Source organism: Adiantum capillus-veneris, chromosome 19 (assembly GCF_014529385.1).
Source record: "Adiantum capillus-veneris isolate H3 chromosome 19, ASM1452938v2, whole genome shotgun sequence".
Classification (NCBI taxonomy): domain Eukaryota; kingdom Viridiplantae; phylum Streptophyta; class Polypodiopsida; order Polypodiales; family Pteridaceae; genus Adiantum; species Adiantum capillus-veneris.
In genome coordinates this window covers 86,780,021-86,794,181 of record NC_140949.1, presented here as the reverse complement: position 1 = coordinate 86,794,181, position 14,161 = coordinate 86,780,021, and the positions used below count along the sequence as shown (strand labels likewise).

Sequence of the window (14,161 nt, the reverse complement as noted above, 5' to 3'; positions counted from 1 at the left end):
CGACCCACACAGCAGAGTGGGCCGGCGAAGAGTCCCTTCCAGGATTCCGGATGCTATTGGTGATCTCCCTCGACGCCATATAGTTCGGTACCGGTACCTCGCTTTGAAAAGGAGGGGATGTCACGTGACACATCCCAACCCTATGACAAGCTACACCATAGCAAGGTTCCCGTCAGTTCAATCAATTTAGATTAGCAATGATCTGGCACTTTTGTGAGTCTATTCGTAGACCGTGCATGCCCAGTCACTAAGTGTAGATGCATATCCTCCGATTGCACACAGCATGATCATCGGAATTCCCATCAGAATCCATTAGCATCAGTTAGGGGAATTTTCGAGTGCATTTAGCCTATTTTCCTATTTTTGGTTATTTTCACTTATTATTTTTAAGTGACTTTCCAACAAAAATAGGTAGGGCAATTTTGCTAAGTTAATATATATAAGCAAACCCAAGTTAGCACTTTCTGGCAGAAGAGGCAACAGGAGCTTCCCGCTCAACAGGCAACTTCTCAGCAGTACCCCCCTCAGCATTAGACCATCGCCATCCTCTCCCATCCCTTGGCGTTTTCCCCTACAGGAAGCCATCACCCACAACCTCCTTGTTCTGGCGCTTGTTCCCCCTTCAGGCAGCCCCTCAAGCCAGCGTTTTGGGATTGCAAACATCAGCAGGCCATAGAGTTCTTCCCTCAGCGTTTTCAGCCAAAAAACGCCAGTCAACTGTTGCAGATCATCAGCGTTTTGCAGCATTTTTGCAGCGTTTTCAGCAGGTACTTAAAGCCATAAAAGCGCAGCCTGACAGGTGCATAACATCAGCGTTTTCACCTTCAGCAGGAACCCCGGCAAAGTCCTCGATTTCAGCCCTTAAGACGGCAGTAAATCATGTCCAATTCAGCCCCGAAACACTCCACGAAAAACAGCAGTTAGAGACCACAGATTTCAGCCACCAAGTCGTCGTCGTCATCGGCATAGTCCCATTGCATCAGTCCATTGCATTCGCATTGTACACCTTTGTGCAATCAAAGTAGACCACTCTCGCCGACGAGAGTGGGGCCTTCGGAGGAGGGTTTTACAACCTCTCGGGTGTTGTATCTCTTCTCTCTCCTTCTCTCAGTCTCATTCACTTGCACGCACAATATCCACTCACTTTGTTCATGATCATAGCACTCTCCATAAGACGGAAAGCTCTCTCTTTCCCTAAGAACTAAAAGGAACCTTGAGCAATAAAGATCACTAATCTAGAGAAAAAACAATATTCATTCCGCTGCACCTTACAAGGGTCCCCATAGATTGGTAGGACTTCTTCTTCTGTTACTTGTTCTTCTTAGGGTTTAGGCCCCTCGGCCGTGATCCGAAGGTTGGCTTAGGTCTTCAGTGGCTTGACACGTAAGCAGTTTGTGACATCTCCCTTTCTTGAAAGAGAGTAATCGTCCGCGATGACAGCATATCTCCAAAACAACTCAAGTTAGCTCAAGAATTTTCGAGGGTCATTCCGAGGGACATTCCAAGGGACGATCAGTTTGCTCTTTTTGTTAAGAAGTTAGCTTCTCCTTTCGGCTCTTTTGATCAAGGAGTTGGCTTCTCCTTTCGTCCATATCGGAACTCTTCATATTCCGGCATAGTAAAATTAGCCATCACACCCAGACCGCACTAATCTTCCACGGGTGTCTTGATGCACTAAAATTACATACCACGCAATCTCATCCAATTAGGAATATTCAGTGGTTGGCACATCACAATGCAACACAAATGCTCACATATGCATGTTACAAGACAGAGAAACATAAAGCCACCGATTAACATCCCCCCCGCAAATAACCATCTAGGTCCAGGCCATGAGTTGTTCAACGACTCCCTCATCACTCCTCCCGCAAAACAGTCCGGGCCATGAGATATAGAGGCCTTTTACAACCAAACGCTCCCCAAACCGTAGCCTGCGTCGTTTGGAGGTGTTGAGAGTAACCACTGCTCAGACTTCTTAATACTCCCCTCGTAAATAACCATGCAAGTCCGGGCCATGAGTAACAACAACAATATTGAATATTCCCCCCGTAAATAACCACAAGGATCCGAGCCATGAGTAAAAACAACACTTTTCAATCATTCAATACTCCCTCCGCAAATAACCACAGGGGTCCGGGCCATGAGTAAAAACAACACTTTTCAATCATTCAATACTCCCCCCGCAAATAACCACAAGGGTCCGGGCCATGAGTATGAACAAGCATTCTCAAACATCATTTCTCACTACTCCACCCGGGAGTAAAATCACCAATCATTGAAACCAATATTAAAACCAGAGTCAAACAATTCAAATCGGCACCAAGACAGGTTCAAAACAGATACAATCCATTTCAAACAAACTCCAGACAGGATCACCAAACAAGCTCTCAAGCATAACTCAAACTTAAAAAGAATCTCGACATCAGCATAGCTCAAAAAGTGGACTGACTTTCCATCAAAAATTAGGGTTAGGTTCCTTCCATAAGGTCGTAGCCGACCGCAGCATGGTCCATCAGCTCTTGGACAGACAGTGTTTTCTTTGGCCACGATGGTAGCCCCAAGATAGCAATCACACTGGACCTCTAAAGTGATTTGCTCGTGAAGAGACATCTACTGAGAGATGTCGACAAATTTCAAGTTATAATCTGCTAGGGTTTCCATGGCAAGGATACCCCACTCTGCCAGAAGTTGCACTCCGAAGGAAGATGTCAGAAACCATATAACCTCGGGCAAAAATTTTCTTGAAAGCTTGCCAAGTCCTTGAAGTGTGCGGCTTGGTAGCTATAGACATCAACATTTGCATGGCACTGCTTCTCAGAAAAACACTGACTCCAAACAAATTTGGATCCTTCTTTTGCAAGTGATCTTTATGGCTTATGCCCTGTAAGACATGAGCGGTGAAGACGAGAGCGCGCCCGATGCGCGATGTAGTAAGGGTGGGAGTGGCTAATAAGTCCGGGGTCAGAGCATGAAGCCAAAATTTCTCCACTGAACTTTGGAAGTGCGATCTTGTTGTGTCTGCTCTTTGGTAGGACCGGTATGCTTTCAAAAAAGCACCCGCCTAATGCTCTAGCCTCTGATACCACTGTCACACAACGGGCACCACGTGCCAATAGAAAAGAACAGACTAAACAGACTTTTAGCACTTCAATAACAACTGAACTGAGAGAGAGAGAGAGAGAGACGACACGCGACACGGAGTGGTGGAATTCCACCCCAATGAGTATTGGCCCCAAACCTTGGCACCCCTTTCGGTATTTCTTTATATTGCATCAACACAGCACAAGCCGGTACTCCAGACTCTGCACCTTCTCCGGGAAGCATGCTAGTGAATGAGCCCTAGCCTCATATTTAAAGACCCTAGGCCCCAAAAGCAGTTTTACATGAAAAGCCTTCAAACTCAAAAGCTTCTGGTCCAAAAGCAATGCCAAAAAGCTGCCGACGTAAATCACGGAATTTCGTACAGCTGCCACGTCAGCAGTCAATGCAAAACACGAAAATCCGTACAGTACCACGTCATCATGTCCCTTGCCACATCATCAGCTTTTGTGTGGGTCCTGCTTTATTTTAATTCCTTTGTCACTGGGGCCCCATCCGACGGGGTCCCCATAGGTTGGTAGGACTTGTTCTTCTTAGGGTTTAGGCCCCTCGGCTGTGATCCAAAGGTTGACTTAGGTCTTCAGTGGCTTGACACGTCAGTAGTTTGTGACAGACACGAAGTGGGCATGATGGCATTTGGAATGTCATCGATAGATTTAGCACGCAAGCTCACTTCATTCTAGTGAAGAAAACAGTCAAGCCGGATCATTTAGCAAGACTGTTTATTGCACACATTTTCAGATTACATGGCATGCCTGAGACAATAGCCTCTGACACAGATCCCCGATTCACGAGTTTGTTTTGGAAGGCTATTTGGGAGAACATTGGCACACGGTTGCAGTTCTCGTCATCATTCCACCCGCAGATAGATAGGCAATCTGAGATTACAAATTCAGTTGTTCTGGATTTATTGAAGTCTTACATCTCTGATCGGAAAACTCAATGGGAAAAATTTGTGCCTTCGGTGGAATTTGCCTACAACAACCCGGTTCACTCTTCGACGGGGAGGCGCCATTTGAGATAATTGGAGGTGCTCCGAAGGTTCCACCCTTTCTCAGCACTAAAGACAAGATTTTTGAAGTCGACCAATACACAAGGGACTTGGGCACTGCTTTTGCCAAGGTCCGCGAGGCTTTAGAAAAATCTCAAGAACGACACAAGAAAGCAACAGATCGACATCGTCACGATGATTGGATGCTCTTATGTTTTGAAGAAACGCCTAAGAAAGAAAAAGGGAAAGGAGATGCTTTTTCCAAAGCTTAGCATGAGGTACTATGGCCCTTTCCACATAAAAGAAAAGATAAATGATGTCTCCTTTAGACCGAAGCTACCCGATACTTGGAAGATTCACAATGCATTTCATGTGGGTCTATTGAAGCCTTTTAAAGGCGATGTGCTCGATGATGGGGAGACAGATGAGCAACCCAAAGTGGAGGAAAGTAAGGAGATACTCGTTCCAGAACAGATTTTGGCACAGAAGGATAGAAAGATAAAAGGTAAAGCGATTAGGCGGTTCTTGGTTAAATTCAAGAACTATCCTGCATTGGATGCGAAGTGGATGGAGAAGGAGGACCTAGCAGATACTCCTCAGATTTTGGAACTTTACCTTGAAGCATTCGGTTTAGCATAGTCTACTCCAATAGAACCCCGATTTTCAGCATGGGTGAATCTAGTGCAGTGGGTTTGCACAAGAGGGGAGTCACTCCGCTCCTTTGTCAACGGATTACCCCAATTTTGAATAGAGTCATTGATGTCCCTTTGGGTTTCAGGGATACTGATGGGCTGACAATATTCTGTTGTATGACTTTATGAATTGGAATTCCTGAAAATGAAAATGACAATGATTGATTTGTACTTGACTTGTTTGAGTGCAAGAACTGACAGACGAAATGACTGCAGTATTTTGGTCTCATAAATCTCTATAAACATGATTGCAATAAGAATTAGTTAATCGGGCATCTATGAGGTCCCGACTGGATTTAGATACGATTACTAAATACGTTGCCGATTAATCATGGTCTGAGATTTGAAATGAATTTGTATGTGATTTGTCATGTGATGCCCTGTGATGTCAAGTGATATCCTGTGATGTCCAATGATGTAACCGTCGATTTGTACAAGTGCTAGATGTGTTGTGTCTTGTGCGTCGGTACTAACAGTCAGCGTCTACTAAGACAGTTTATGGCCCCTGTCTATTTTGCAAGCGTAATCGAGGGCGATTACAATTCTTTCAAGCGGGGGGTATGTCACAAAATCGTGACGTGGCAATGCTCGTGCAATGCTCCAGGATACACACAGTCTTGCTGACGTGGCAGTTGCGAAAAATACAACGCAATATCTTGCCGCAGAACGCGCTGACATGCTGGCATGGCAAGCCGTACGGACAGCAATACGGACGTTCCGCTTTTTGCGCTAACAGGCCGTACAGATTTCCGAAAATTACGCTGGCCAACTTTTGGGCATTATGCTTTAACTTTTGAGAAGCTTTTGGAGTTTCAAAAGTTTTTGAGTTTGAGATCTGCTTTTGGGCATCCCTTGTAACAATAAATAAGTTTGTTGGGCCTCATTACTCAAAGTATCTGGACGTAGAGTCTGAGTGTGAGTCCCCGCAGACTCCCTTGTACTTTGCATACGTAGAGGCTTAAAGCTGGGTCGGGCAATGCCAAATAAAAACGATCTCTAAAATGATGCAAAAATGTCACTCATTAACAAGTTGATGAACTACTAATAAGAGGTGATTCACATGCAAATAAATACCTAGGCTGGGTACTAATGCAACTGTATGGGAACACTTCATTTTAAAGAGTTACCGCGGTAACATTCCTCACTTGAGTCAATAGAGCACTTGAGGTATTGCATGTGTGTATATTCCATTTACGCAATCAAAAGCAAATACCGCATCAGCAACAGTGTGGGGGACCCTTGATAGGTTTGATTGGGACCCCATCGGATGTCATGTCACAAACTGATGGCGTGGCATGACCAGACGCGGGCTACCAGATGACGTGGCAGCAAACAGTACGAAAATACGGAATTTGCGCTGGCATGCTGACGTGGCAGACAACATGGATTTTCGTGTTTTGTGCTGACAGCTGTTGACGTGGCAGGCTATACGAAAATCCCGCTTTTCACGCTGACAGGCTGAGGTGGCAGAATTATATGGAAATTTCTGCTTTTTGCACTAGGTATTTTTACTGGTAGATTTTGGGACTCGATTGCTTTTGAGTTTCATGCTTTTGGGGCTTTGCTTTTAGCACCCCTTGTAATCTTTATAAGTGACCCAAGGGGGCTCACTTCTCACAGCATCTGGACGCAGAGTCTGAGAGCGAGCACGCGCGGGAAGTTGTACTTTGCTCACAGATTAATATAGAAGAAATCCAGAAAGGAGCGCCAAAAAGGAGCGCCAATCTTTGGGGCCAATCTCTCTTGGCACGGAACTACGCCGGGCCGTGTCGACTCTCTCTTGAATTGTGCATTGTTTTTAAGTGAATCTCTGCTGTGTCGCGACAGAATCTAGACTTGGGGTGTCCAAGTTTGTTACATGTCATTCTTCTTTTCTCTCTCTCTCCCTCTGCACATCCCTACCTCTCTCTCTCATTCCCTCCCCTCTCTTCACGGAAATAAAAGGAACCGTCTCTCGTACTAAGTAGCACACATTAACGCAAGGAAAGAAGTAAAGATTTGTGAAAGTGTAAAGTCTAAATCTTCACCATTTCAATTCCGGTGCACCAGGCAGATCTAGGAGATCACCACAACGGGATTGCTCTCGAAGGTTCCACTTTCGAAGGTTGCTGCTGTCCACCATCAGAGATGAGAGGTTGTGCACCACATTCCGCAGTTTTCAGCCATATCTATCCATCTTCCGTTGCTACTTCCAACACTCCATGGCGCATGAAGCTCTTGAGAAGATCTGATTTGATTGACCAAAAAAGAGCAATCAATTGCCCTCGGATACCATTGGAACCGGCTGGCTGTTGAAGAACAAGAGGTGAACGGACAACAATCTTCGAAACACTTGTGCACAAAGTCAGAGGGGGGGAGTACCCCATTTGACCCTAAACTAAGCGCCCTTGGTGGTATCTTTATTGATCAATCATCAAACGAAACAAAGTACAGCTGTCTTTTGCTCGGCCACTCTCACAATCTGGACATGATGGCCTTCTTACACAGGTCCAGTTGTTGAAAGCGACTCACTAAACTTATCCACAAGAAAGCAACGAGTTGCAGAGCTGCTCCGTGGGGTGCTCCCAAAAGGCATTTGCGATGGCTGCCCGTAAAGTCAGCCACATCAGCCAGTGTCTATGGTATGTACGACCTGCCACAAAATCATCGGCATTCGTAGGGTCTGCCGTCTGTACAGCCTATCATGTCAGCTCTTATGTGACAGAAACACAGCTAAGATGTATGTGTATCTTGTCATTGGACACCTCTCTATCTCACCATTTCAGGTTATACTACTCGTTCCCTTCCAATAGGGAAAGGTACTCTCAACCCTGATCTGTTGGTGCTTTAAGCCAATTATAGACTCACAGTATGGAATATTAAGACAGGTAATAAGCACAAAAGATAAGACTTTAGTCAAGAGCCATCCCACAATCAATCCTAAAGGACTACGTGATGTACCTTGAATGATGCATCTTGAGCACACGATAGTGCACAAAGATGACCATGAAGGTGATAGGACGACAAAGTCTCATTAACCTGGAATCTAAAAGAGCGTTTCAGTTACTAGGCATAAATATTTGATCATCAATGGCAGTTACTCGTTAGTCACCCATATCTCTACACTAGCAGGATTTTGCTAAGTAAACCGCATGCAGGAGAATATTTAGGGTTGCATATTCAGCAAACTTTGGAACTCCAATCGCCACAGCTCACAGCAATATATCTTTGAAACAAACTAAATGTTACGTCAACTAGTAGATTCATGCTCACAAATACTCTGACTTCACCTTTGCTTTACGTTACTCTGCCCATGATAGGATTCAGATTAAGATGTTCTACAACATGGAAACCTTTTCACCTTCCAGCACTGTGAGATTTGCAATGTGAAAAAGTGCAAGCATCTTCATATGAACCAATAAAGATAGGCAAGAGCATATGTACCTTGGTTTAAAAGCCTGCTGCAATTGGGTAGCACTTGCATGAAAGGACCCAACTTTTGACGTTCAGTTAATAGTTCGGAGAGATATCTAAAAGACAAGCCAGCATAGGTAAGAGAAACAATCGATTGGAATTCATAAAACTCCCAAGCTACTGGCTCAATAAGCTTAAGTTCCAACTACAATGCAGAAGCAAGCACACAAAGAAGAATCGACGCGCTAGCATCGACACAGTCTATCATGGCACATAGTTTGGCCCTGGACTTGGAAGAGAACAAAGATCATTTATGCAACAAGAATTTCACACATCTGATGTATTTGGACCGAAGCATACTTCTGATGGTTTCACGTATAGATTACACAAAAACACTTCAACAAGCATTGGCCAATCCAAAGAACACACAGGCCGATGTGGCGTGTCGCACATAGAAACCAAGCACAACAAACCAGATTCAACAGAGTGATGGTTGGGGATTGACCCAATAAAAGCTCACACCTACAGCTCATAAAACAGCAGATTGATTGAAAAGGCGGAGACCCAGAGAGGGGATTACTTACTTGTCCAGCTCGGAGGCACTTGAAGAAGAGGAGCGATGGTGAGGGGAGTGGCCAGCGCTGGGGGAGAAAGTCTGAAGGTAAGGGGGGAGGGAGTTAATGGAGTTCATGGGCTTTGGGGACTGCCTGGTGGGAATCATCGTTAATTGCCCTACTTCTCGTTGTCGTTCACTCTATCGCTGCTCTCCTTCTGTGTATGTACAGATAGATCGGGTCAACACAGCATAACAAAATATGTGCAATGAGAAACAGTGATTGCTGCCCCGAAGGCAGAGAAATCGTCGTCTCTTCCTCTCTTAACTCTCCTTATTACATGTCCTCTTTGATGAGCACCTTCTCTAATCAAGGCCCTTAGTTTAGTCATTCACATCCTAAAACACACACTACTGGTCAAGGCTCTTAATTTAAAAGAGAAAGAAAGAGAGACTCTTTTTTATATGCCTACCTACTTACATGTCTTCTTTGATGCCACCTTTCACATCTTTGGCACCTCTTCAAGACACTCTCATGCTACTAATCAAGTTGGTTATTCATTCTTACTACAAGAGAAGAAAAAAAAAAGATTTAACATTATACCAAGAGACCAAATTGATACATGTGATGAGTCTTCGATTGATACCTTATAGAGAGAGAGAGAGAGAGAGAGAGAGAGAGAGAGAGAGAGAAAAACCGGTCTAAAACAAAAAAGTGCAAACACAAAGGATTGCAATTTGAAAGATAGATAACTTTAAAACACTCATAATAATTAAAGTTCTTGCCAATTGTGAGATGTTTATTTCCAAGGTTGATGTTTGACAAGCATTGGTGCACATATTTTTGCAAGTACTATGAAAAATGCAAGAATTAGTCCAAGTTGTTGAATAGACAATACACGAGATAGAGATAGACAACAGAGATGGTAGAGAGAGAGAGAGAGAGATGAAACAACACATATGTCTGGAACTAAAATATATTGTTCACAAGTCATATATATAGGTGAGATATGTTCAAGTTAGGGTTAGCTCCAACACCCCCTCTCAAAGAAAAATCTCTATCAACATATCAAAAAACCCTCGAGGAGTACAAGCAAAAAAACCAAACCCCTATATGAATGTACAATCTAGATCAATGAGTTTTAGATGTGCATGTGCATAATGCTATGATACAATGTTTGATACCAATGTTTGGTGCTAAGTTCTATCTAATGTGTGATTGAAGAGACCACATTAATCTCCAAGTTGATGTGCTACCACAACTTCAATCTTTGAACATAATTGTGTGAAGTGAGCCTCATTCAATTCTTTTGTAAGACTGTATGCAATCACAATCATCTGGGAAATGTTTAAGCATGAATGTAACCTTGTTCATTTCATGCCTCGCATAGTGATAATGGACTGCAATGTGCTTAGTTTACTATCTTTTGCGAGGTTAATTGCACTTTGGTTGTCATGTTTAAGAGGAGTACCATAGCATGGAGAATGTCCAATCTTTGTAAGCACTTGACAAAGCCAAACTAGTTCATGAGCTATCAAAGACACTACCACATACTTAGCATCTATCATAGAAACATTAACACATCATTGCTCCTTGCTTGCACTTTGGTTGTCACATCTAAGAGGAGTACTAGAGCATGGAGAATGTCTAATGTCTGTAAGCAATTAACACTGCAATGTGCTTTGTTTTTACTATCTTTTTTGAAGCTAATGTCACTTTGGTTGTCACATCTAAGAGGAGTACCAAAGCATGGAGAATGTTCAATGTTTGTAAGCATTTGACGAATCCAAACTAATTCACAAGCAGGCAAAGGCACTACCACATACTCAGGCTCTCTCATAGAAACATCAACACATCGTTGCTTCTTGTTTGCCCACGATACTAGACAGCTTGTGAGGGAGGAAAAAAATTTATTTGTAGAGCACATACATAGATGTGAATTTGCCCAATCCGCATTGGAATATCCAAGAAGATCAAGAGAGATTTGAGAAGACCGTTTGCTTGCCGTTGATATATAGGTCCAAATTTGTTGTGCCCTTCTATTGGAAATAGGGTCGTAGGGAAACACACATAGCTTGTGTTACCATATACATGTGGTAGTGATGTGTGTGATCACACTAGGACCGCCGGGGCATTTTTTCCCTCTTTAGGAGGTTTTTTCCCCCTAGCATTGTATATACGCCCATCACTCTAGGGCTATCTATCTTTCCATTGCCTTGAGCTTCCTTCGTCTTCTCCAAGCTGTGTGCGTTTCTCTGCAACCCTAATTCCAACAATTGGTATCAGAGCAGGTTACGTTCTCCTGGGCTTAGTCGCTAGCTGCTCCAGCACACGCCTACTCACTTTCTCTTATTACAGTGAGGTTTGGCGAGCGTTCGCAGGTCAACAAATATTTCGAGCGTGTTTGTAGAGCTCAGTCTGCTCAGATTTCTGATTCAGGCTCATTTCGGCCTCCGTTTCCACTCCAAGCAGGTCTGCACATGCAATTTCGTCATTTTGTGCAGAATTTCTGTCAATGCCAATTTCTGCATAACAGGTGCCTTACACTCTTCTACGGTTTGTGCTATACAGCACGTGTCGTTCCCGCTCCGTTCTCCTATTTTCGGGTTGTTTTCACATCAGGTGCAGCATTTATCATGGCTGACAACAACAAGATGTCTTCAAGATGTTTGCTGCTAAGGACAGGTTGGATGGGGACAATTACCCTATGTGGGCTTATATGATGCAACGCGTTCTTGTGTCAAAGGGTGTCTAGAATATTGTGCAGGGCATTGATGTACGTCCTGGTTCTAAGGATGTAGGCAATGTTGAGGATGTTGCAGGTCTTGCTGCAAGGATTGTTGCTATTAGAGTTGTTTTGCCTATGGCAGAACAAGCTCGTTGGGATGTAAAGGATGCGCAGGCTCATGCATTGATTGTGTTGACTATGAAGCGCACCATTGTTCTCACATCCGTTCAGCAAAATCTGCAAAACAGGCTTGGGATATTTTGGATGGTCTTTATGCAAGTCGCAATGAGGCTAAAATTGCTTTGCTGCGTAAAGAGTTGGAGTCGAAGATTATGCATGAGGAAGATGATATGGACACTTTCCTTGCGAGTGTCAAGGATATCAATGAGCAACTTATTTCTGTAGGTGAAGTCATTTCAGACAGTTCCCTTGTGCAGACTGTTCTTGATGCCTTACCAGACTTTTGCTAGTACTTGGAGACTTATGACCCAAGGAAATCCTGAAGTTGTCAAGTTTGATGCATTATGCACATTGCTGTTGCAAGAATCACTTTCTAGAAATATAGGACTAGGTAGCATGCAGTTGAACAGGCTTTTATTGCTTCTCAGAGAAAGGGTGGTAGCACCAATACAGCCACTTCTTATGGTTCTGCCCGCGAGTGGAAAAAATTATGTTCCTAATGCTTCTACTGGCAGCAATTCGTCTGGAAATTATGGTGATAAGGGCAAAAAGAAAATGCGTTTCCATTATTGTAAAGCTAATGATCACTTGATCAAGTCGTGTCCTAAGTTGAAGGCCAAAGAGTCTAAGAAGAAAGAGGGTGGTTCCACTGCAAATGCTAGTTCCACTACAAATGCAGCCATTGTTGAGTCTTCTATGAAAGGAGACTGTGTTGTTGATGTTGATGCAGAATGGGCTTTTAGCACAGAGTGCACTTACAATCATGTTGTCCATGATGCATGCTTGTCAGTTGCTGCAGATTCACATGTCTGGTATTTCGATAGTGGTGCTACAAAGCACATTACCTCACATCGTGAATTGTTCACCTCTCTCGAGTCTGTCCCTCATGGGAATTTAGTCACTTGTGCCATCAATGCCTCCTATCCGGTTCAGGGAGTTGGAAAGATTGTGCTTATTGTTGCAAATGGCAGTTCCTTCACACTTGTTGATGCACTTTATGTACCTGGGATCAAGAAGATTCTCTTGTATGTATCCGCACTTGCTAGACTTGGACGTGTAGTCAAATTTGTGGATGACAGATGTACAGTTCATGATCTCAGTTTTGGTGATGAAATTGTTGCATCTGGCCTTTTGTGCCGTGGGCTGTATAAGCTCACTTTGTATGACAAGTGTGGACAAAATTTTGCAAATGTTGTTGCAGATTCAAGGGCTATTTCATATGAAAAACTTTGGCATGCACGTTTTGGTCATCTAAATTTTGCCAGTTTGCTGCGTTTGCAAAAATTTGATATGGTTGCTTCTTTGCCGCCTCTTGAAGCACCTGCCGAACATGTTTGTGAAGGCTGTATTTTGGGTAAGATGCAGTGTTCTAAGTTTCCAAAGGATGGTTCAGTTCGGGCCACATGCAAACTCCGTCCTTGGGCAATTACCTTTACTTCGTGACTTTCATTGATGATTACTCTAGTCATGCATGGATATTTGCGCTTAAAGCGAAGTCTGAAGTTTTTATGTGCTTCAAACAATTTCTGGCTATGGCTGAAAATGTCTCGAAATGTACAATGGGCACCCTCCGTTCCGATCGAGGGGGGGAGTATATGTCTCATGAATTCAATGCATTTCTGGCTAGCCGTGGGATAAAACACCAATGTACAGTGCCTTATACACCTCAGCAAAATGGTGTTGCTGAGAGGAAAAACAGGTCACTTACGGAAATGACATGATGTATGGTCAAAAGTCAAGCTTTGCCGCATTCTTTTGGCTTGAGGCCATCATGTGTGTCACTCATGTACTAAACAGGTGTCCTACAAAATCTTTGCAGTCTATTGCTCCATATGAAGCATGGCATGATAGAAAGCCTTCTATTGAGCACATGCGTGTTTTTGGCTGTTTGGCATAAGCTTTGGTGCCATAAATACAACGCAAAAAATTGGATGATAAGGTTGTCAAATGTATTTTTGTTGGTTATAGTGTTGAAAGCAAAGGTTACAATTTGTATCATCCGCAAACAAAACGTATTCTGGTTTCACTCGATGTAGTGTTTGTGGAAGATTCTGTTCAGCCCTTGTTGTCATGTACTAGAGACAGTAATGTAAGCTCACATGACATTTATGACACTTTGTTGCCTCTTTTCAGTGGTGGAAATACAAATGTAAGTTCCAATGAGGCAAATGTACAGCCTATGGGGGTTTCTGAAAATGGTACAAATTAGCCTATTACTGATGCAGATGTACGTGATGTACTTGCTGAAGAAAGGGCTGAAAATGAGTAGGCTAGAGGTATGCCAAAATGGCCGGTGCACACTTTGCGTGACAGTAAATTGGATGCACCTTTGTCTAGTTGTACTCGTTCAGGCTCTCACCATGCATCTTATGCATCAGATTGTTATGCTTTGGCTATATCTAGCTTACATGATGTTGAGGAGCCTCTGTCTTTTGATGAAGCACAAAATTCAGAAAATTGGATGGCTATCATGCAATCAGAATATGATGCACTTCTAGAAAATGACACGTGGACTTTATGTGAT

The 14,161-nt window shown here is 43.4% G+C and overlaps 1 protein-coding gene across 4 annotated transcripts in view; it reads right to left on the bottom strand.

Moving 5' to 3' along the window:
- The window catches only part of LOC147434407 (KH domain-containing protein SPIN1-like), a 50,178-nt gene extending 41,084 nt beyond the window's left edge, over positions 1-9,094 (bottom strand). Inside the window, exons 1-2 of one of the 4 annotated variants that reach the window (XM_086490880.1) lie at positions 8,760-9,094; positions 8,206-8,291 (exon numbers count right to left, since the gene is read on the bottom strand). In XM_086490880.1, the coding sequence (XP_086347006.1) occupies positions 8,206-8,291; positions 8,760-8,896 (223 nt within the window). In that variant the 5' untranslated portion in view covers positions 8,897-9,094. The remainder of the gene's footprint in view (positions 1-8,205; positions 8,292-8,759) is intronic. The other 3 variants (XM_086490877.1, XM_086490878.1, XM_086490879.1) reach the window with 3 other exon arrangements.
- Between the last annotated feature and the right edge of the window lie 5,067 nt (positions 9,095-14,161).